Source organism: Manis javanica, chromosome 15, assembly GCF_040802235.1.
Source record: "Manis javanica isolate MJ-LG chromosome 15, MJ_LKY, whole genome shotgun sequence".
Taxonomy (NCBI): Eukaryota; Metazoa; Chordata; class Mammalia; order Pholidota; family Manidae; genus Manis; species Manis javanica.
In genome coordinates, this window is record NC_133170.1 from 23,715,690 (window position 1) to 23,740,891 (window position 25,202).

The 25,202-nt window shown below is 37.1% G+C and overlaps 1 protein-coding gene across 2 annotated transcripts in view; it reads left to right on the forward strand.

Moving 5' to 3' along the window:
• The first annotated feature begins 3,276 nt into the window (after positions 1-3,276).
• Positions 3,277-25,202, forward strand: part of LOC108396668 (pregnancy zone protein-like) — a 47,600-nt gene continuing 25,674 nt past the window's right edge. For both annotated transcript variants that reach the window (XM_037008725.2, XM_037008726.2), the window contains exons 1-13: positions 3,277-3,435; positions 5,359-5,539; positions 6,324-6,477; positions 6,636-6,688; positions 7,265-7,285; positions 7,599-7,767; positions 9,052-9,136; positions 11,240-11,363; positions 12,384-12,498; positions 14,121-14,230; positions 16,306-16,467; positions 17,076-17,303; positions 18,367-18,430. In XM_037008725.2, coding sequence (XP_036864620.2) covers positions 3,353-3,435; positions 5,359-5,539; positions 6,324-6,477; positions 6,636-6,688; positions 7,265-7,285; positions 7,599-7,767; positions 9,052-9,136; positions 11,240-11,363; positions 12,384-12,498; positions 14,121-14,230; positions 16,306-16,467; positions 17,076-17,303; positions 18,367-18,430 — 1,549 coding nt within the window. In that variant the 5' untranslated portion in view covers positions 3,277-3,352. The remainder of the gene's footprint in view (positions 3,436-5,358; positions 5,540-6,323; positions 6,478-6,635; positions 6,689-7,264; positions 7,286-7,598; positions 7,768-9,051; positions 9,137-11,239; positions 11,364-12,383; positions 12,499-14,120; positions 14,231-16,305; positions 16,468-17,075; positions 17,304-18,366; positions 18,431-25,202) is intronic.

Here is a 25,202-nt window from a genome sequence, read left to right on the forward strand (position 1 = left end):
GTTTTCAGCAATTATTTCTTCAAATACACTTTCTATCCCTTTCTCTCTCTGTTCTTCCTCTGGTACCCCTATAATGCAGATATTGTTCCTTCTGGATTGGTCACACAGTTCTCTTAATATTGTTTCATTTGTGGAGATCCTTTTATCTCCCTCTGTGTCAGCTTCTATGTGTTCCTGTTCTCTAGTTTTTATTCTATCAATGGCCTCTTGCATCTTATCCATTCTGCTTATAAATCCTTCCAGAGATTGTTTCATTTCTGTCATCTCCTTCTGGACATCATCCCTTAGCTCTTGCATATTTCTCTGCAGCTCCATCATCATGGTTATGAGCTTTATTTTTAATTATTTTTCAGGAAGACTGGTTAGGTCTATCTCCTTCTCAGGGTTTGCCTCTGTGATCTTGGTCTGCATCAATTTCTTCTGCCTTTTCATGGTGATAGATATATTTGTGGGGAACTGGTACATGTGTTGGGTAAGAGAAAGTCCCTTCTTGCCAGTTTGTGGCCTTGCTCTTCTGGGAGAATAGCGACCTCTAGTGGCTTGTGCTGGGCAGCTGCATGCAGATGGGGCTTCTGATCTTGCCCGGCTGCTATGGAGTTTAGTGCTGCAGTTGCTGTGAGCGTGACCTGCCTCAGGCTGCTTCTCCAATATGGTGGAGCCCCGTTGGAGGAGGAACAGGAAGGAGGCTGTTTATCGTGGTGAGGGGCCTCCACGCTGGGCTGCGGGGGTTTGGGTGCCCAGAGTTCCCCGTGATTCCCAGCTGCTGGGCTAAGTGTCCTCGGGCACTTCCATCCAGCTGTGGGGTCCCTGTCCATTTAAGACTTTAAAAAAGCACTCGCTTTTCTTTGTCCCAGGTGTGCCAGCTGTGGGGACCTGCTCACAGGTCTTACTGTCCTGTTTCCCTAGTTTCCAGCACCCCATGCACACACTGTGTGTCTGTGCTCCGGTGCGTATAGGTAGGACTGCCTATTTAGCAGTCCTGGGCTCCCTCTCCCTCCCAGCTCTGACTCCTCTCTTCCTGCTGGGACCTGGGGGGAGGGGCGCTCAGGTCCCACTGGGCTGCGGCTTGTATCTTACCCCCTTCGTGAGACACTGGGTTCTCGTGGGTGTGGATGTGATCTGGCTGTTGTACTGTATCTTCTGGTCTCTCTTTTAGGTTTAGTTGTATTTGTTGTATTTTCAAAAATATATGTGGTTTTGGGAGGAGATTTCTGCTGCTCTACTCAGGCCACCATCTTGGTTCTCCTCTCTGTAATGATAATTTAAACCAGAAAAGTTATATTACTACTCAGAATTTTATAGGTCCAAGAACGTTTTTAATAATTTTGATTAACTTTAGTCACAGAGATACATGATAAGGTGATCATTAAAATATACTGAAGCATAAAATCCCAGGATAAGGTTATCTGGGAAATTAGAATGGAAATACAAGATCATGAAGAAACAAATTTCCAACTGGTATAAAAAAGAGATCACATATGTTTTAAATGGATGATGGTAGGCAACAAATGACTACAATATTTACATTTCTCTGGATATGTTTTAAAAAGTGATATTGAAGTTTTAGTTTCTAAGTGTCCATATTTATAATACTTTTTATCATCTTATCATGATGAATAATCTTAGCTGTCAAGTTAAGTATGGTGAGGAGTTAAATGTTTAAAAAAATACTTCTACGGAATACAAGGCAAAAGGTTGAAGACCACAAGAATATAAAAGCCTAACTGAGAATTCTAAGAAAGTATTATTTATGCTATTTTAAATGCAATAAATATTTAAAATGTATCTGCTAAATTTTTTCAATTAAAAACCACAATAGTAAAGTTTTGATAAGACTTCACATTTATTCTTCCATTCCCAAAATTTAGGCCATGATGATAATTTTTACATCATCCCAATATGGATTTTTAAACTTAGCCATTAGGCATTTGGCCAAAATATAAGCTTATTGTATATCCAAAAATTATTATTATGCCTGAGAGAAATAATACAGAGACCTCTTAAAAGTTATTTAATATGTATTATATGTTAACTGATATCTTATTAAACTGGTGGAGAATAAGGGTTTTCATTTTCAGTAGTGACTGAGACAGCAGTAATTCAGTAAATGATAGAGGAGGCTAGGAAGATCAGTGGAATTGAAGAGAACATAAACATTCTAGTGGATGTATCTCTCTAGTGGGAGAAGGAACTTGAATAAAGCAGAAGAGTTTTTTATTCATTCAGCAAGCATTTGCCAACTACCAAGGGCTAGCACAATGAATTACTACAATTTATTCTACTTTATTTGATATATACCACCCTATATGTGGTTGTTGATTATCATCATTAGAATTTTAATATCTTATATATCTATAGTTTTGCAGTTCACCAAGGGTTGTCACATACATTATCTTCACTTTTCACTCTTACGTCAAGAACAATATATACATCATCCACAGAAGTGTCTGTTTCTTATCATATATTTTACACTTTAAACCAATTGTCTACTCAAAACATACATGCTTCAATTTTGTGGGGTCCTAGTTATATTAATGTAACAATGTGGATTTTCCTTATTTTCAGAATTCTACAAAAATAGATTGTAACATCCCAACCTCCCTTGGGGAAAATAGGAAAATGAATCGCTATCAATAAAATATGTTTATATTGTTCAAGATAGAACTAAATAAGAGTGTTCACCAAATAAAGGTCATTTCCTTAGGCAATAAGATGAATGACTTGCCATTATATTCTAGATATTACATAAACTATGAAACAAATACATATTACATGGGTTGTTATATCCAAATGCACTATCACTTTCTTTATAAACAAATATAAGCAAACATTAAGCTTTTGCACAGTGGTGATATTGTCTTCAAACTTATTTTGTTTAAAATCCTGTGATAAATTTCATTAAAGAACTGTACAGGTAGGAGAAAACTTGGGAGAATATGTAATGCTATGTAGACCACCAAGGAGGGATTTGGAATATGTCTTTACATTAATAGCTCTTAAAAAAAAAAGAAAATTAAAACATTGATTAATTTCACCAAGTCATGTAATTTATTTTGTTTTCCCTAAAATAATTAAAGAACCAGTTAATAACCAGAGCCAGTGTGGCCTCAGTGTATTATTTTTCAAGCATTTAAAAATTTAAGAAAGTAGGTGAAAAAATAGTGATGGTTGTGGAAATAATCTGGAATTGATTTTTTTATACAGGAGGTAGTTAATATATTACAAAAACAAATGGTTAGCAGTTTGCTTTCACTGCCTATCAGGTAAGATAAAAACCAGTGATTCTGGAACAAGAACAGAGTTCAAGGAATCAGGGCTCAGACTCCCTTTTTTTCCTGTTCCTCTCCACACCATGAGGGGAAATCAACTACCCAATCCTGTCTTGATTCTACTTTTCCTGCTCCTTCCCAGAGATGCTTCAGCTACTTCAAAACCGTAAGCAGCATTTCCAGAAAACTCTATTGTCCTCCTCTTTCCCATTGTGTTTTCTGCTTCTTGATGTCTTTTTATTTATTTTTTTGATTTCCTAAGAAATTATCTGTTGTCAAAAGGGTTGGAAGGGTTGTTAACTTGTTATTGCTCATGTAGAAAGAGGTATATTCCAATTCTAGAAAGCTAAGAGATATAGGGCAGTAATAGTTATGAAACATTCACCAAATGAGATACAACATTCATTAAGAGCGAGCATGACATTCCTACCAAAACAAAAAGCTAAATTCTTGGGCTCATGGAAAGGGCAGCCGTGCCTTGTCCATCGTGAGATGACTCAGTGTCTCTGTTTTCCCCAAGCCAGGGATCACCAAGATGGATGTATGCCCTTTAGACAAGTCAAGATTTGTGTATCAGTTCATGCAAACCTTTAGGGGCTGGCATGAGATCTTGGGAGTATACAGATTAACAAACTATGGACTATGCCCTCAATACACAGTATTGTGGAATACAGAGCCAAAGCAGAAGCAGGCAATGCAGGATCCTGTGAGAACACAAACAAAGATCCTCGGACCGTCTCAGGGAAGGGAATCAGAGTTTCTTGGTCCACTTCTAAAGGGGCACCTGAGAGAGAGCTGCTTTGGAGTTGAGTCTTATGGTGCAAATATAAGTTTTCCAGATAGATGAGGACAAAGAGACATGGGTAAGCAGAGTATTTCCAAGTGCAGCATGTTTGGGTGATTATAAATGATGGGCAAAGAGTGACAGGAGAGTGACATTTCCTTGTAGTTTGTATGGTGATATGACAGCCTAGCTTGTCTTGTCTTGTCTAATATCACCAAAGGAAGAAAAGAGCTAAAGCTGCTTCTGCAACAGTAGTGGAAAGCAATTCAGCTCCTTCCTATGTATTACATGTATGTTGTTTGTGTTTTCTGGAATAAAGAAGTTTGTGATATCATCCATATAAAACCCAACACCACCTGCAGACAGGTTTTTAACACTTTCATGATGATTAATTAATTAATCACATTTTGTTGCTGCTAAAAAATGTTTTTCAGCTTTATTGACATGTATCTGACAAAATTATATGATATCTAAAGTGCGATGTCATGATTTGGTATACATATATATTGTGAAAGGATTCTCCTTGAATTAACATATTCATCTCTCACATATTTACTCTTATTGTATGTGTGAGAACATCTAAATTCCACTCTTTTAGCAAATTTCAGTTATATAATACAGTGTTAACAAATATAGTCACCACATTATACATTAGATCTTTGGACTTCATTCATCTTATAACTGAAAGTTTACCCTTTTACCAACTTCTCCCTATTTTCCCCTGTCGCCATCCCTCTCTCTCTCTAAGCCCATAGCAACCACTTTTCATTCTGTTTCTATGAATTTGACTTTCTCTCTCTTTTTTTTTTTTAGATTCCAAATACAAGTGATACCATGCAATATTACCTTTTTCTGGTTTATTTCACTTAGCATAAGCCTTCAAGGTCCATCCATGCTGTTGCAAATGGCAGGACTTCCTTTTTTTTTTTAGGAATGAGAATAATATCCCATTACTTATAATCACATTTTCTTGACCCACTTCTAAATTTGAAAGTTATTTCTACCCAAAGTACATAATCCCTCATAGATTGCTTATCCATAGCATGTCAATCGTTTTTCAAATATTATGAGGGTAAATAGTTCCACAACATAAGAGAAGCATGCGAACATTTGTCGGGGATTTCTGAGTTTCTAAATTTTTTCGGATTGGCCTTTGAGGAATACACTTCTCTAAACCCCTGCTGAAATCTGACGCTGTTTTATGTTTGGCAACTAGAGCAAAGATTACCTAGCAAACAGTCCCAATAATGGCGTCTTTGCGGCCCCTGTGTGGTTGATCTGGACCTGTCTTCTCCCTCCCCACAGGCAGTACGTGGTGCTGGTCCCGTCACAGCTATACGCGGGGGTTCCTGAGAAGGCCTGTGTCATGCTTAACCACCTGAACGAGACAGTGACGCTGACCCTCATTCTGGAGCACAACATGCAGATCAGGGCTCTTCTCTCAGACCTGGTGGCCCAGAACTCCTTCTACTGCAGTCCTTTCACTGTTAGCATCTTGCCCTGGGACAAGGGAGATAGTTGGAGAAACAGTGTATCAGCTGATGCCTTGCATTCTGACCCCCAACAACAAAAGGAGCATAATAAAGGAAAAATGAATAGTACAGAGCAAACTGCAGATTATAGTCTAAAAATGAAAGTTATACTGTCATAATATTTCATCATAAGTATAATAATATAAAAAAGTATAATATTTCATAATAGTCATCATAATTGTGCAATATACAAAAGGTAACAGTAGTTATAGGAAAGATTTTGTTTTTCCTAAAGTAAACTTCTGGGGTAAATAGTGTTCATGCTATTATGGATATAAACACTGAGATTCATAAATTTAAGTCAGTTATCTAAGACCTCACAGATAGTGGATGATTAATATATTGTCCTTGTAACCTTTCATTACTTAAGGTTTTAAATATTTAGTCACTCATACTGGCTTACTGCCAGTAATAACATATAATGATGTTGACCATTGAAAAATAACATTGAATAATTATTTTAATACCACCATATTGCTGTGAAAATGAGAGATTGTTATTTCCTCCACTGTCATAGCTGGTGGAAGAATTGGTTCATTTTATTGCCATGACGTTTTCCCTTTAACTACATTGATGAATTGTTACTGTCATGTTACACAATCATAAAAATCTATAAAACAGGGGACATAATCCTTAACCTTATCCTTTACTAACTTTCTGACACTAACCAGAGAAATGAGAAAAATCATAAAGGCTGAGACATTCTGGGCAGATTCTCAGTTCATTTCCCTTTTACAGATTTCAGAGATGCCAACTTATTCCACGTTCCTTACCGTTGAGGTGGAAGGGCCAACCCACCGTTTCGTAAAGAGGAAGCCAGTGTACATAAGAAAAGCAGAGAGCCTAGTCTTTGCTCAGACAGACAAACCAATCTACAAACCAGGACAAAAAGGTATAAGAGCCAAATGAAAAAGGACAACTTTAAGGGGTGGGTGTGGGGTTTTCTCTACTACTTTATTCTGCAGTCATGGAAATCCTGGCATATTGTTGTGTGTTATTACCCTGCAATCCCCACTGAAGAGTTTCATAGGGAAAATCTCTATGTTGCAGTGAGAATCCGCATTGTCTCTATGGATGTCAATTTTCGCCCTTTGAATGAAACCGTAAGTCTCCTAACAATGGGTGAGGTTGGGAGAAGAGGCAAAAATTTAAAGCCTGCTTTTTGGAGAACCCGAAACTCATATGAGATACTTAAATCTGCCACAAAAAGATCTCATCAGAGTACCACTGCAGGAGAAAAAAGGGAATTCAGTTCATCAACTACATTCTTAAAATAAATCAAGTATTCAGTTTGAAGTTATCCTCTTAAAGATCCCAAGTATTTTTATGCAACAAAAGAAAATAAGTGCGTTTGATTTCTCTCCTAGAGAAATGGAGCATTTCTTGGATAAATATCATCTGCAAAATAAACTTACTTTGTGGACTTTTTTTTACCTGAGTATAGGTTGCCTCAGTTCTATGTTATTTCATAAAAGGAAAGGCATGACCTAAGAGATGTTCGTCCCTTTAAGCCTGCTTTTACATATGAAGTGCTGTGAACCAGACTGGGGCTCATTTCCTCGTTTAGACAAGAAATATACTGAGTCATTTCCTCTGATACAGATACTCTATTAATGCTGATGTCATGGTTTTCTTTAACCAAACACTTTCTCACACTCATACCATTTCTTTCTTTTCAGTTCCCGGTGGTTTACATTGAGGTAGGTAATATATCATGTATCTCAATTGGAATGAGGACCTGCCACGGGCTATATTAAATTGTCTCTATGCTTCCTCCCTCTCCACTGGCTTTTCACCAAAACTAAACAAACACGGTTCTCCATATCTATCTTAAATCCTTTGGAGAGTGGGTTTTTTCAGTCCAGAATTCCTAGAAAACTTTGCTAATACCTTTGGTGCCAATTTACCAACCATCTGTTACCCAACTTCCAATTTACCCTCCCTGAAAAGCTGTCCCTTTACTCAGAAGCGTACATTTCCGTTGTGTTTATGAACTCATGTTTTCACCTACAGAATCCCAAGAGGAACCGAATTTTCCAATGGCAAAATCTCCAGTTGCAAGGGGGACTCAGCCAGCTCTATTTCCCACTCTCAGTGGAGCCCACTCTGGGTCCCTACAAGGTCATACTGGAGAAGGAATCGGGGAAAAAAATTGAGCACTCCTTTGAGGTGAATGAATATGGTAAGAATTCTGCACGCGTCCAAGACATTTATGACAGTACAGTACTGGATAGTTTCTACACATAGATAGAGCAAAAATCTAGCACATAAGAGCTGACAAATTGACAAGCTTTTATATTTGCCTCAGTATTTGCTAAGCACTTTTCATGTACTATCTCATTTAATCCTCACAACAGCCCTCTGAGTCAGATTTTATGTTACCTATATTTTACAAATGAGCATATCAATACTAGAAAAGTTAGTAATTTACCAAAATAACAGAGCCAATAAGAGGCAACAAAGATTTTATAGATCCATTTGACCCTATTCAAGCATAAATTGTTAACCAACACATTGTATTATTTATACACATCTGTTGATTTATATCTTACCACTGAGGGATCTCCTGAGATTATCTCCTGGCTGTCTAGAACCTACAAATACACTATTCTGATCACAGTAATCAGACATTGAAGCCATCTTGTTAATTATCAGTTATGTGGATTTTCTATTTTTAATTAAATTTTTAATTCCCACTGTAAATTAAATATATTATGCCATGAATGAGGAGACCTATCACAACAACATGATTCCCCAAATTGACCAGAACTGCAATGAGAATTATAAAAGTTGGCTTTATTATGGGAATAATTAACCTTATGCAGCTGTGGGAGAGGCTGGAAAAGTGCGGGTCCACCAGAAATTGGTGGATCAGAATAAATCACTAACCAGTTCTTGTGAAGCATTGTTGAGGATGGATAAAACAGAAATCTCAAGGGCACCTAATAGAAATCTCAAGGGCACCAAGGGAAACTAATAGAAAAGTCTGTGGAAGGCTGTTACCTCTTCATAGCTACCGTTGCAGTACTTCTGTAACAAAGTATATCTGGTGGTCAGGTAGAGCCTCTAGAATCAGCGGGCCAAGTGCTGGAAAAAGAACTGGGCGCACGGAAGGAAAGAATAAGGGCAAACTGGAACCTGCTGGCCCCTCCGCACCTGTTACCACGTCTAACCGTGCCGACACTCCGAAATTGATGGTGCTGCTCTCCTTTCACCTTTGAAATCTTGAACAAATCCAGAGGAGGAGATTCCAGGGCATGTAGCAGCAGCTTAACCAAGTTAACTTATTACAAACTGCCCACCGGTTCTGAAGCAGCCCATCACCCGGAGTGGCCTTGCTGTTCGCCATTGTAACTGAAACCATGTCATGCGATCCTATGCTGTATGGTTCTGTAACAGAATCATTACTATTATTTGCAGCATCTCCTGCCCACTCTCACCTCTTTTTCTCTTTTATGCACAACAGTTTTACCCAGATTCGAGGTGCAAGTGAAGATGCCCAAGACCATTGGTTTTCTAGATGAGGAATTTGTGGTCTCCGTCTGTGGCCTGTGAGTTACATTTTTGCATCTCATTTCTATTTCTCTATTCTATTTGTAAATAACTGTTAGTGGACTTGGAAGTATCTTAATTAGAGAAGGAATGACTATTTCTCCAACTTGCCTAAGCCCTGATTTGGAGCAGGGGTGGCAGTATATGACCCTATTGCCACTAATGATAAAATCACTTACTGAACACTTAAAATGTGCCAGTGTTTTAAGTGCCTTGCACTTATTCACATATTTATTCCTATACTAACCCTATGAAATAGTTATCCTCACTTTAAAAATGTGAAAACTATAACACATAAAGCGTAGAAACTTGTCCAAGTTCCTGTAGGTGGTAAATAACAGACTGGAATTTAAATTCAACAGCCTGGCTCCAGGCCCTGAACTCTTCACCACTATTCTTTATTGTCACTGCAATTTAAAAAAAAAAACTAGCTTCATGAAAGCATTGATACATCCCAGGCACTGGACTAAACTCAACACAGGACATTCAACTTTGGAGCTAATGCTCATAATTTCTGTGTTATTCTGTGTCCTATTATCCCCATCTTTTAATTGCTCTCAATTTCTTAAACTATGGAAAATTAGAAAGAAGCTAGGCAGAACTCTCTTAAATGCTGGATTACATAATAGAGGATTAAAAACATATGTCATAGTTATTCCTTCCCTGATTGTTCTTTAGTTCAGTAAATTACCCTCCACCTGCACTGAGGAGACTTTACCTCCTGCTTTTGAAAACAGCATGAGAAACATACTTCCATCCTTCTTTCCAGCTTTGCTACTTTGAAGTTTTCCATCAGAGGGAAAGCCATTTCATTCAGGTCTAAAGATATGATTCAACAAAGTGATTGAAATGTAGTAAATAATTTATTAGTTTATCAGCACTTAGAGAAATGTGGAGGAAAAAAACTACCAAAAAGTGAAGATTGGGGCCCCTGAAACCTCACTTGCCTCACAGCTTGAGTTAAAGCAGTAGGTTTCAAGCTTCAGTGTGTACCAGGATCTATGGAGGTGCTTAGTTAAAATGTAGTCTCCTCCGCCCTACTTCTAGAGATTTTAATCATAAATCTGACAAAAGATTCAAGACTCTGAATCTCGGCACATACCTCAGGGAATTTCAATGTAGGTGATCTATAAAGCATACTTTGAGAAACTTTATAGACTAAATTCAACTTTGTATATCTGAGTCCATTCATGCTGCTGTGACAAAATAAAGTACCACAGACAGGGTGGCTTATAAACAATAGAAATTTATTGCTCACAGTTCTAGAGGCTGGGAAATTCAAGGTCAAGGTGCCAGCATGGTCACATTCGGTGAAGGTTGCCTTTCTGTTCATAGCTGGTGCCTTCTCTCCATATTCTCATACGGCGGGAGGGGCAAGGGAGCTCTCTGGAGCCTGCTTTATAAAGGGACTAATCCCATTCATGAAGGATCCACCCTCATGTTTGAAACACCTCCCAAGCTCCTGACCCCCAATACTATAATCTTTGGGGATTAGGGTTTCAATATATGAATTCTGGGGGGATGCAAACAATCAGACCATAGTACATGGTATCCTTCCATCAGTTTGGCAGAACCAGACTAAGTCTTTATGATACTGCTCATTTATATTTTTGTTTGACAGCTAGTGCCTTCCCATTTAACTTCTCATTTATCTTCCTAAAATACATATGAATTAGGGAGGGCTTAAACATACACTCTTTACATAACCTTAATTTTTCCCATTGAACAACTTAGGAGGTGTTGTCAAAGTCAGAATCATAACCTAGATATTCTGAAGGAAAGAAGGAAATAAAACAGTCCTATAGTAAGACCTCATCTGAAAAGAAGGAAAGTTCTGAGGAAAATTATATTGTTAATTTTCCATTTGGAGGTGTTTCAAAAAGATTCAGTGAGTATTTTCTCTTAGAGTTAGAGATGTATGCCCACTTAGATAATTAAGGCAAAGATTCAGAGTAAATTCTTCTAAAGTACAAATGTTCTGAAAGGAAATATAATTGCTAGAGATGCAGAAGCTGGGTATATGTAGGCATTTAAATAGTGTGAAAAAACATCTGAGTTATTTATATTAAATATCTTCCTATGTGAACGATTTATTGTTATAGATACACCTACGGGAAGCCTGTCTCTGGTCTGGTGACAATTAATGTATGCAGAAAATATTCAGAATACCGTTCCATCTGCCATGGAAAATATTCACAAAGTATTTGTGAAGAATTCAGTCAACAGGTATATAGAAACCACTTTCCCCAGGACACCGACACCAGATCTTGTTTTCTCATGGATTATAACACAGTCTAGTGTACAATACCAGGTTGCACTGTGAATACAGTACAATTGAGTTGTATTGAGAATACAGTAGGGAGTAGTGTCTAAAATAGTCACCTAAGAAAACTGTGGAGTAAATGAAACATTATAAGATTACCTGGTAATGTGAGGACCCCACCTGAGGGTGGGGCTTAGGGATTTACAGCGGTTGGCCAATTTTGTAATTTCCTTCTACAGCAATTACCATTCCAGTGACAAGGGCATGCAAGAATGTAGAAGTATCCAAAGTTGGCTTTTATTAAACAGATTACAGAAGAAGAAGGTGCCAGATGCTAAGGATTTGGCTAGTGGGAGAATCAGATAACATGCTATGGTATTTAAACCTCACTTGGAAGAATATGGAATGGTGTTAATTTGAGGAGAGGGAGATGTAGAGGGACAATAAACTCATGACTTGATTACATCACAGGAGACATATAATAAAAATAAGGGAAGCAAAATAGGTTGTATTAGAAAATGAAATGGACAAAGTACTGATTTCAGAGAAAGAGTATGTAAAAGCCCAGGCTGTGGCAATCACTAAAAATTTATTAATTGTGCTGAGTTAAGTTTAGAAGAGTAGGAACTGTTAGCCAAAATAAGAATGAGAGAAAGAATGTTATCATTTGAGGAACATATTAAAAAAATAGCATTACAAAATGCTGTCTGTCGCACACTTGGAAACTGTAGGAAGTTTATTTTAATATGGCAGAAATGGTATAGGTTTCAGAAGAGTGGGGGAAGGTAAAGGTTGGCCAGAGTAACTCAATGATTAACAAAGAACATTTATGTCACTTTGAGACTTGGGAAAAAATAAGCACCTAAAAGATGATCAGAACACTTGTAAAATTTCTTTCCATGGCCAACAAAATTTTTCACAGGTTGATAGCTGACTTTCTTCATAGCAATCAGAGGACCAAGAATACTTTCCTTTCTCTTCAGACAGATAATGAAGGCTGTTTCACAAAACTCATAAATGCTAAAATATTTCAACTGAGACAAAAAGGACATGACATGACAATACAAGTGGAAGCCAAGATCAGAGAGGAGGGAACAGGTTTGTATTGTTTTAAAATATTTATTAATTAACTTATTAAGCATTTATCAAACTTCCATTCCATATAAAACACATTTGATAGTTTCTGGGGACTATGAAAATGACATGGTCTCTACCCTTAAGGAATTAGAAATCTAATAAGAAATTATATATATATATTTATGTATATATGTATGTATGTATGTATGTACATATATATATAACCATAATAAAATTTCCACAAGAAATTTAAAGCTTAAGGGCCAAACAAGTATGAAGAGAGATAATTAATTCTAATACAGAACCAAAGAAAGCTTTATAAAGTAGCATTTGAGCTACATTGTATAGAATGGATATTATGAAAGATAGTGATGGACTGAGGAAACATAAGAAGAAAATGTGTTCAGTTCCAGAAGAATATGAAAATGTAGGCTGGTGTTAAGGAGGGTACAGAAGTAAATCATATACTAAAGAGGTTAAACTTTATTATGAAAAGCACTGGATACCTTCGGATGTATGTGAGGAGAGTGAGCTAAATAAATTGATATTTTAAAAAGGTCATTCTAGTAGATATGTAGAAGACAGGCTAGATGAAAAAGGATAAACATGTTACAATGTGATATATCAGAATGTTATTCATAAATGACCCTAAGATTACAAATTTGGGACCTAGAAAATGGAAATACCATTAACCAAAAAAGGAGTAGGTGAGAAAGAACTATGGTGATAAGAATGTGTCAAAAACAATTAAGTATAATTTGGAGCATCAAAAAGGAAGGATTCATTCAGTGGATAATAAAAAAAAAATCCAGAACAAAATTAGGGCCAGAAATGTAAATCCAAGAACCATTTCCCATTGTGACCATATCTTCATAAAAGTAAATGGGATTGTTCTGGAATTGAGCTCATTTAGCATTGCTACATTCAGGATAGAGACAGGCAAAAAGGAGCCCAAGGACAGAAATGCAACATTTAGGATATGGTATTAAGTAAGTCAGCATAAGAAAACTAGATGTCATCAAGATGGGGGAAAATTAAAAGAACAGTTTGTTAGAAGCCCCTTGGGAGGGTGGGACTTATGGATGAAGTACTTCTGAGAGTTCATTTTGTTGAAGCCTGAGATGGAGCAAACAAGAGATCTGTTGAACTTGGATAGCATGGTGCTTTAGATGATAAAATACAGATTACGCTTCATTGAATGAAAAGCACCACTTTGGCTACACTTTGGATAGGCCAGGCAGCCAAAAGAAGGATCTTGGCTGGGGAAGTAGTGTGTGGTAGAAATGTCAGCACATTTTTAGGTGTGCATGAAGACTCTCACTGTGAGCAGAAGGGTGGGGTCGGGGGACGGTGGTGAGAGAGATACAGAAACAGATGGAGCAAGATTGCAGTGGACATGACTTAAGAGCATGGGTGGCTTCTCGTGAAACCAGCAAAATCGGGGAAATATGGATACCAATAATTTTTTATATGAAGGTGAAGCAAATGTTAAACTGCTTGTATTTTCTAAGTGTGAAAAATGCTGGAAAAAAGTTGTAAAAGAGAATATGGGTAGTATTTTGTTATGGAATGAAGCTGGGATGGAGGTAGGAGGTGAGAGTTGAATACACATGGCAGTTTAGCTTCATTTCTTTCTTTTTCAGAATTGGAATTAACTGGGCATGGATCAAGTGAAATAACAAATACTTTAAGCAAATTGACATTTACAAAAGTGGATTCAAACTATAGACCTGGGCTCCCTTTCTTTGGGCAGGTAAAATATCTTTTCAGTACAATTATAATTGGGGGGATGTGGCTTCTAAGAAAATGAATTTTTTTATCACAAAATAAAATTTTATTATAAAAATGAATATATAAAGTGAGAAAAGACATTACACCAAATTACAAACTTAAAAGGCAAATACCATCACAAAATCCAGAAAATAAAAGCATGCTTTTATGAATTAAGTAAGACATTTTTCCAGTGTAGTTTGGCTGCCTACTCTGATTGCCTTTTTATAAACAGTGCTTTGTTACCAGAGATGGGTTCTTGGTTTCATCATGAGAAAGAATTCAAGAAGGGACACACAAAAAAGCCAGTGAGCATTGAGTTTATTTGGAGAGTAAGAGTTCAGAGAAAGACACAAGTACATGCCTGAGAGTTGGACACAGGCAGACCCAGGGGAAGTTGCACAGAGGCAGCAATAGGGAGCCTTCTTTATATAAAGTGAGATGAATATTCACTAAGTGGGATTAGGTGTCAAAAGGTACAGCTGTGATTTTCTTTGGAGTTTAGGCTTGCTCCACCCGCACATGGGTCATGGTCGGGGGAGGGTGGAGGGAGGATTGGCTGTATTTGGTTTTCACGGGAACGATCATGGCAGTCTCCAGAAAAGGGGTCAGAACTGCAATGTCAATGTCATGGTAATGAGAATGAGCTTTGGGGTGAAGTTTGAATTAACCTTTCCTCCATCTTGAAACTAGCCATTTTTGGCTGGTCAGTTACCCACATTCTCATTCCCCAATTCCCACGAGAACAGCTCAGTTTAACTACAGGTGTAGAATGCAATCAAGTATCTAGTTGAATGTAAACACTGGCAGAAGTCCCCAACCTCTTTCCCTGCTCATGTCTGGCTAGCAACCTACAATAGCACTTTTATAACATGATTTTCCATAGAATAAAAACATACTCTCATCTAGATGATTGAATTTTTTTTATTAGATAATTTTTAAGGTTTTTTTTTTTCAGATTCAGAGTCCATACTGATAATAATATTGGTAAATTTTAAGGACTGATAATCCAGTTCAGTAAACAATCAATTTTCTTTCATATAAAAGATGTAAGATTTCTAGGCATTTATTAGTTTTCTTTTGTAGAAACTAATCTTTGAGTGGACAGTGTATAGGCAATTTCCTCATTTTAGTGACATCTTATGAATTTTATATTTTCTTCATTTATTCCAATATTTCATATCAAATTGGAAATAAATTAAGAAATGGGTAGATGTGATTAGGCAATGCCAGTTCAGGTCAAGAGAAGGGTAAGAGAAAACCTGGAGAACATGAAGTCTTGAAGGATATGATTTGCCCAGAAATATAACAGATGGGAGAACGGCCGAGGCTATAAGCGTGAAACCGCTTTTCAAGAGCAAAGAACTGGGAGGTAGCCTGGCTGGGACAGAACGCCTGCTGTGTGGCTGGATTAACACGATAGTGAACTGACTGACTGGATCGACCAGAACAGATCCTGAAGGCCCTTTTAGGATATGTTCAGAATTTTGGATGGAGAAGTTACTGAAGACTTTAATAAGAGAAACGTGATCGTTTTATCTCAGGCTGTATAGAGATGGTTTGAGGCAAAATTGAAGCTGCAATAGGGTGGACTACATAAATTAAATAGAAAGATGGGAAACCAAATGGGAAAAAATAGTGTGGTTTTAAGTGGAATGGTAGAGTAGACTTGGAGAGAAGTAAGAATTAAATGTTTCCAGTAGGGGATGAGATAGCACTTGGCAATGGGTTATAGGAGAAAATGATTTTTTACAAAAAAGGGCCTCCAGCATTCATGCATACACCGTCAAATGGATAAAACTGCATATGAGACAGAGAATACCAGGGATGAGGAAAATTTGGGAAAGTTACATCATGAGTACACTTTTGGATATTCTGAATTGGATGCTCATGAAACAGCTAAATCAAAAACATCAAAAAGAAAAAATAGTTCAGAGACCAGAAAACACATTTTCACATTCTAAGATTTTCTGTAGATGACTATGGCCCAAGGTCAAGAGGTGGAAGATGTTATTGCTCTATATTACCTGAAACCAGGTATCACGGTCACCTTCCTAGGTGCTTCTAGTTGATGAGAAGGACCAGCCCATCCCCAATAAAACCGTACATGTCACTGTGGATGTCGCTGCACACCGTTCCAGTTTTACCACTAATGAGCGTGGCGTGGCGGACATTTCCATCGACACTACCAGCTTCACGGCTCCTTTCATCACAGTTACGGTAAATGGAAAGGGCGTGAAATCACACGGTACAACTTGAGGATATACGGGATGCATGTGAACTCCAGGGATCAAAGAAAAGGTGATAAAGAGTAAAATAGCGAGTCAGCAAGGTGGATACCTAAATTATAAGAAGCAAAAGATTCTGTGCTAGAAAACGTTTACTTCAGATAGAACTCGTCTACAGCATGATCCTATTTCAGGAGATATTTATTACATCACCTTGTAGTCCCTTGAAAAATTCAATTTTTTCAATTTGATTGCAAATTAGATTTTGCTTGGTGTCTTTGGATTTTTGTTGTTTGTTGTTGACTATTTTGTTTTGTGTTGAATATTCAAATATCCTTTATGCAATTTACAACCAGAAGGGTATTTTAAAAAGTAATTGATCTTCATTGTGAATGAGTAATTTCTACTAAATCAGTACAGCATAACCTTAAATAAACATAAAGGAAAGTCGTTCATAGTTATGCTTTATTTGAGAAGTTTATAGTGGAACCAAGTAAACATGAGTTATATAAGATCTTCAGTAAATGACCAAGAATGACAAATGTATTTCTTAACATATATTAGTAACAACCTTTTTAAGACTTTTATTCCTTCCACTAGGTCACTTACAAACAGACTACCCCATGTTTTGATAACTGGTGGCTTGAAGAAATTCATTTGCAAGCAGAGCAGAGTGTAAGGCATATTTCCTCCCCAAGCAAGAGTTATGTTCACCTTGAACCTGTTGCTGGTACCCTGGCCTGTGGGCAAACCCAGGAGATCCGGGCACACTACATCCTGAATGGACAGATTCTGAATGATGCAAAAGAGTTGATCTTCTATTATTTGGTAAGAATAAAAGCCACTGTAATTCTTTCTAATTGGGTAAACCCCAAGATTGGCTTCCTAAATAATGCTTTTTATAAGATACCAGTATTTTTTTCATTCATTCTTATGCTTGAAGAGATGTTGCTTCCTAACAAATTATTAATGCTTTGGTTTCTCATTTATGCTCTGGTTTTAACTGAAACTTTTAAGTTTTTTTCTGAGCTGTAATGGAAAGTTGTTGAGTGGGAGAGATAAAAGTCTAGGACAAATGTTTTGTGAGTCAAAGAGAATGTTTTTCTTAAAACTCAGTAGGTAAACACGCAAAGGATAAGAATGAAAACTTTACTCAACTGTCAAATCACTATACGTGAAACCTATCTAATATTGTGTATCAACCACACTTACCTAAATAAGTCATTTTAAGAAAAATACCTGTGTAGAGAACTCTGTATAGGAACATTAATTATAATTAATATCTTTTTAGTTCTATGAAAAAGTAAAAAAATTGACAATGACGTAGAATCTTAACTTTATTGCTTCCTAGTTATGTGACCTTGAATAATTTACCCAATCTCATCTGTAAAGAGAAATGTCAGTCATTTCACCTGACTACTGGTGATGGTATTTATGCCTTCTTCATGGAGTTATTGTGCAAATTAAATTAAATCTTAACACTACATTTTTTAGTTCAGTGCCTGACACATAGTGAGTTTCAATACATATGTTTTTTTTAATAGAGACAATAGAGAAAACTTGCATATATTTTATATCTGCCTTTACTATATATTGCTTTGCATATAGTATATGTTTAAAATATTTGTTTAAAAAATCTAAATTTTAAATATTAATATTCGAGATAAATAAATATTAAGTAAAATACTAAACCATAGTAAAATTATATCTTTGTTATTTAAAGTATGTAACTATACATATTGGAAACTATTGGAAGAGAAATTTAGTGATCAAAAGTAACTTCTGGGTTGAAGTAGCAAGATTATTATTTATTTATAAATTATAAATATGTTTAAGTATGTTTAATATATACCTTTTAAAATGATAATGAATGTATTTCCTTTGTCTTTAGATCAAAGCAAGGGAAACCATCTCCCAGTCTGGAATCCATGTGTTGTCCACTCAACAAGGAGATGGTAAGTACTTGCAGGATTTCCTATTTTTTCTCTCCTATTTTCAAATCTTGGACATTTTAGCAAGATGGGCTTATTTTTACACTAGAGGAAATGGTCATCAACCTTTTTCCATCAGCCAAAGATGAGGAAGCAGATACAAAAGGAAGACAAACTTGGTTCATTTTATTCCATTTAATGTTTTTTCTTCTTTTTATAGCATTTCTGTATTTCAAATTTTGTTGTGAAAGTGAAATAAATTCATTTTACAACTGAATGTTTTTAACATGCAAAAAGTAATTTTAAAATGCAGAAAATCAACAAAGAAAAACTTTACCACATATGTTTTTTTTTCTTTTTCCTATGGTAATAGATGACCACACCATTTCTGGCTTAAAATGTATTACCTTACAGTCTCACTGACCTAATACCAAGGTGCCCGCAGGACTAGGTTCTTTCTCGAGCTCTAGGAGGCTCGGTTCTTGCCTCTTCTAGCTTCCAAGGAACTCCTGCATTCCATGGCTCATGGCCCCTCCTCCTGTCTTCAATGCCAGCTGCCCATCACCTTCAAATCTCTCTCTTACATTCTTGCCTCTCTCTTTTAAAAGGTCACTGGGATTACATTGGTTTATTTGGATAACCCAGGATAATCTTCCCATCTCAAGGACCTTGATTTAATCACAGGCTCCTTTTGTTATATAAAATTAACATATATACAAGTTTTTGGGATATATGTCCCAAGTTTTGGGACATATATACAATGTCTGGGGAGACATTATTCTGCTTACCACAAGCTTCCCTTGGCCCCAAAGGTTCACATTCATCCCACATGCAAAATGCATGCACTCCTTCACCACATCCTTAAGAATCTCAATCCATTGCACCATTAACTCAAGTCCAAAATTTCACAGAAGTCTCATCAGCTCAAAAGTCCCAAATATCAGCATCTCAATTATCTAAAGTAGGTGTTGGTGAGGACTTGGGTATAATCCACTTAACAAAAAGGGTCAGCAGTTCCAAAGAATTTTGAAATCTGCTGGGCAAACATTGGGTTTCAAAACCTGGTAATTGCACTGTGGTTCATGTCTCGCCCTCTGGACTCAGGCCTCCACTCTCAGATCATCCTTTCTACCATGAATGAGAGCATATGTGTGCAGCAAAGTAGCTTTATCTGCTTCCTTCCTACCTGTAGAATGCAGTGAGTCTAATACTCTTCTTTTGTTTCTTCTTTGGACTATGGGTAATTCATTAATGTATCATTTAGTTTCTAAATATTGGGATATTTTTCAGAAATTGTTTGTATTGATTTCTAATACAATGTCATTGTGATTATATGATTTTAATTTTTAAAAATTTGTTCAGACATGTTTTATGGTCCAAAATATGGTCTATCTTGAAAAAATGTTAGAATTTACATTCTTCTGCTGTTAAGTGGAATTCTCTCCAACTGTTCAGTTGGTTCATAGCACTTCTATACCTTAGATCACACTTTCTGCCTGGATTGCTTTGAATCATAAATACTGACTTCTGTTAGCTCAGGAAGAATAAGTAACCTTCCAAGAAAAGAGTCTATTAAAAAAGTACTGTCTGTTTATTTGTTCCAAGTCCCCAGGCTAAATCTCATAAGTAGATTCCTTTTTTTCCTGTTCATTTAAATACTGTATAGACTGTCATTTTACAAAAGCAATTTGTATTAACAAAGCATATTTAGAAAGATCAGAAAGCTTGTTCACACAAGGTGAGTTCATAGAGCCAGGAAAAAAGGAAGAATATGTGTTATGAAGACTAGAATGTTTATGTCTTTTATCTTTGAAACACTGTTTGTTATCTTAGTACCTGGCACACAGAGGGTATACAATAAGTACTTTTAAATTAAGTCATAAACAAAGGATAGGATATCTCTTTTCTTACAATTTGTGATGGCAAAATTTTAAAAAGTTTCTCTGTCAGAAATACATTTGAGAAGAATATCTCTTTGTGTCTAGATATATCTCTGTAATAGAGTTTGGATAAAATCATCAATAAAACATGATCTAGGGTCTCAAGGTGCCCTCAAGATGTCACTCTTTTTTTTTTTTTGAGAGGGCATCTCTCATATTTATTGATCAAATGGTTGTTAACAACAATAAAATTCTGTATAGGGGGGTCAATGCTCAATGCACAATCATTAATCCATCTCAAGCCTAATTCTCGTCAGTCTCCAATCTTCTGAAGCATAATGAACAAGTTCTTACATGGTGAACGAATTCCTACATAGTGAATAAATTCTTACATGGTGAACAGTACAAAGGCAGTCATCACAGAAACTTTCGGTTTTGATCACGCATTATGAACTATAAACAATCAGGTCAAATATGAATATTCGTTTGATTTTTATAATTGATTTATATGTGGATCCCACATTTCTCCCTTTATTATTATTATTATTTTTATTTTTAATAAAATGCTGAAGTGGTAGGTAGATGCAAGATAAAGGTAGAAAACATAGTTTAGTGCTGTAAGAGGGCAAATGTAGATGATCAGGTGTGTGCCTATGGATTAAGTATTAATCCAAGCTAGACAAGGGCAGCAAAACATCCACGGATGCAGAAGATTTCTCTCAAAACAGGGGGGGTGAGGTTCTGAGCTTCACCTCTGCTGATCCCCAATTTCTCACCTGATGGCTCCCCTGCGACTGTGCCTGTCTTAGGTTGTTCCTCCCTTGAGGAATCTTACCCGTCTCTGGCTAACCAGTCATCTTCCGGGGCCATACAGGGAAATGTAAAGTTGGTAAGTGAGAGAGAAGCCATATTGTTTGAAAAGGTTAGCTTTTTACTTCTTTGCAGATTTATGCCCTGTGGCTTCTATGCCCAGCACTTGTCTCGAGGTATCTTTACCACCTAGAGGAATTATGATACTCGGTAAATTCGATATGAGGCACGAATTCTATTTAAGGGTTGTAATTAGGAAGGAAGAAGAAAAGCTATAGAGGTAGCATATGGAAGAAAACATGGGAGGATTGATTATTTCTTTGACATAACTTCTTGTAGAGTAACTTCAGCATGTATAGGTTTTAAACTACCAACTAACTTGCGCTCACATATTAACATAATAGGAATACGGTGACATAAACAAAGCAGATCTATAATTACCATCCATCTCCAGTGAAGCCAAGAAAACCATTCAGGCACCCTAGGCATTTGTGAAAATTTGTCTATGATATGATGGATATTGTCCAACTGTACTTGAACAGTCTGAGAGAAATCACACAAATTAAAGCAACCCATTTCTGGGATCTGTTCACATCCCAAATGTTCTTTTAACCGTAGATAGTCTATAGTCATAAGATTTTGGAGTGCTACAACTTGCACCCCTCCCAACTCCTGGTTGAGTTCCAACAGTACAGATCCGGTCAAGTTCGTTGTCTCACTGTATGCACATGCCAGCCTAGACATCTCCCTCCTCATTCCAATGGCAAGTCCAGGAAATGGTGGGGTGGATGCAGCCACAACCGCAGCATTGTCCAGATCCCTGTGGAGGCATTTTGATGATCATCCCCCGGCACAAGTCCTCCAGAGAGTGCTGATGCCGGAAGCTTCTCCTCATATCGTATCTTAGTTCATTTTCTGGGTATCCAAGCTAGGCCTTGATCTTCTGCATAGAAACAAACAGCCCCTTTGCCCACACTTTCACATGCCCTCTATACCACTGTGTAGAACTCATTGGAGGTCAGCACACAGGAACTGCTTTTTTTTTATTTTATTAAGAGAAACGAATATTATCAGAAAAGAGTACCTCCATAGCTGATCATCTGACACCCTTTAAGTGATCAACATTAAGGATATTTAAAGCATGCGTTGATCTTTGATTTACCAATAGTTTTATCCTATCAAGGAGTAATCCCCCTTTTCTTTCTTTCTTTCTTTTTTTTTTTTAATCTTTAATCTACACTTACATGAAGAATACTATGTTTACTATGCTCTCCCCTATATCAGGTCCCCCCTAAAAACCACATTACGGTTACTGTCCATCAGCTTAGCAAAATGTTGTAGAATCACTACTTGTCCTCTCTGTGTTGTACAGCCCACCCTCCCCTTTCTCCCACCCTCTCCATGCATGCTAATCTTAATACCTCCCTTCTTCTCCCCCCCCTTATCCCTCCCTGCCCACCCATCCTCCCCAGTTCCTTTCCCTTTGGTACCTGTTGGTCCATTTTGGGGTTCTGTAATTCCGCTGCTGTTTTGTTCCTTCAGTTTTTCCTTTGTTCTTATACTCCTCAGATGAGTGAAATCATTTGGTATTTCTCTTTCTCCACTTGGCTTATTTCACTGAGCATAATACTCTCCAGCTCCATCCATGTTGCTGCAAATGGTTGGAGTTTTCCACTTCTTATGGCTGAGTAGTATTCCATTGTGTATATGTACCACATCTTCTTTATCCATTCATCTACCGATGGACATTTAGGTTGCTTCCAATTCTTGGCTATTGTAAATAGTGCTGCGATAAACATAGGGGTGCATCTGTCTTTCTCAAACTTGATTGCTGCGTTCTTAGGGTAAATTCCTAGGAGTGGAATTCCTGGGTCAAATGGTAGGTCTGTTTTGAGCATTTTGATGAACCTCCATACTGCTTTCCACAATGGCTGAACTAATTTACATTCCCACCAGCAGTGTAGGAGGGTTCCCCTTTCTCCACAGCCTCGCCAACATTTGTTGTTGTCTTTTGGATGGCAGCCATCCTTACTGGTGTGAGGTGATACCTCATTGTAGTTTTAATTTGCATTTCTCTGATAATTAGCGATGTGGAGCATCTTTTCATGTGTCTCTTGGCCATCTGTATTTCTTTTTTAGAGAACTGTCTGTTCATTTCCTCTGCCCATTTTTTAATTGGGTTATTTGTTTTCTGTTTGTTGAGGCATGTGAGCTCTTTATATATTCTGGACGTCAAGCCTTTATCGGATCTGTCATTTTCAAATATATTCTCCCATACTGTAGGATTCCTTTTTGTTCTATTGATGGTGTCTTTTGCTGTACAGAAGCTTTTCAGCTTAATGTAGTCCCACTAGCTCATTTTTGCTGTTGTTTTCCTTTCCCGTGGAGATATGTTCAAGAAGAGGTCACTCATGTTTATGTCTAAGAGGTTTTTGCCTATGTTTTTATCCAAGAGTTTAATGGTTTCATGACTTATATTCAGGTCTTTGATCCATTTTGAGTTTACCTTAGTATATGGGGTGAGACAATGGTTCAGTTTCATTCTCCTACATGTAGCTGTCCAGTTTTGCCAGCACCATCTGTTGAAGAGACTGTCATTTTGCCATTGTATGTCCATGGCTCCTTTATCAAATATTAATTGACCATATATGTTTGGGTTAATTTCTGGAGTCTCTAATCTGTTCCACTGGGTCTGTGGCTCTGTTCTTGTGCCAGTACCAGATTGTCTTGATTACTGTGGCTTTGTAGTAGAGGTTGAAGTTGGGGAGTGAGATCCCCCCTACTTTATTCTTCTTTTTCAGGATTGCTTTGGCTATTCGGGGTCTTTGGTGTTTCCATATGAATTTTTGAATTATTTGTTCCAATTCATTGAAGAATGTTGCTGGTAATTTGAGAGGGATTGCATCAAATCTGTATATTGCTTTGGGCAGGATGGCCATTTTGACAGTATTAATTCTTCCTAGCCATGAGCATGGGATGGGTTCCCATTTATTAGTGTCCCCTTTAATTTCTCTTAAGAGGGACTTGTAGTTTTCAGAGTATAAGTCTTTCACTTCTTTGGATAGGTTTATTCCTAGGTATTTTATTCTTTTTGATGCAATGGTGAATGGAATTGTTTTCCTGATTTCTCTTTCTATTGGTTCATTGTTAGTGTATAGGAAAGCTACAGATTTCTGTGTGTTAATTTTGTATCCCGCAACTTTGCTGTATTCTGATATCAGTTCTAGTAGTTTTGGAGTGGAGTCTTTAGGGTTTTTTATGTACAGTATCATATCATCTGCAAATAGTGACAGTTTAACTTCTTCTTTACACATCTGGATTCCTTGTATTTCTTTGTTTTGTCTGATTGCCATGGCTAGGACCTCCAGTACTATGTTAAATAACAGTGGGGAGAGTGGGCATCCCTGTCTTGTTCCTGATCTCAGAGGAAATGCTTTCAGCTTCTCACTGTTCAGTATAATGCTGGCTGTGGGTTTATCATATATGGCCTTTATTATGTTGAGGTACTTGCCCTCTATTCCCATTTTGCTGAGAGTTTTTATCATGAATGGATGTTGAATTTTGTCAAATGCTTTTTCAGCATCTATGGAGATGATCATGTGGTTTTTGTCTTTCTTTTTGTTGATGTGGTGGATGATGTTGATGGATTTTCCAATGTTGTGCCATCCTTGAATCCCTGGGATGAACCCCACTTGGTCATGGTGTATGATCCTTTTGATATACTGTTGAATTCTGTTTGCTAATATTTTATTGAGTATTTTTGCATCTACATTCATCAGGGATATTGGTCTGTAATTTTCTTTTTTGGTGGGGTCTTTTCCTGGTTTTGGTATTAGGGTGATGTTGGCTTCATAGAATGAGTTTGGGAGTATTCCCTCTTCTTCTATTTTTTGGAACACTTTAAGGAGAATGGGTATTATGTCTTCTCTGTGTGTCTGATAAAATTCCGAGGTAAATCCGTCCGGCCCCGGGTTTTGTTCTTGGGTAGTTTTTTGATTACCGTTTCAATTTCTTTGCTTGTAATTGGTTTGTTTAACTTTTGTGTTTCTTCTTTGGTCAGTCTTGGGAGGTTGTATTTTTCTAGGAAGTTGTCCATTTCTTCTAGG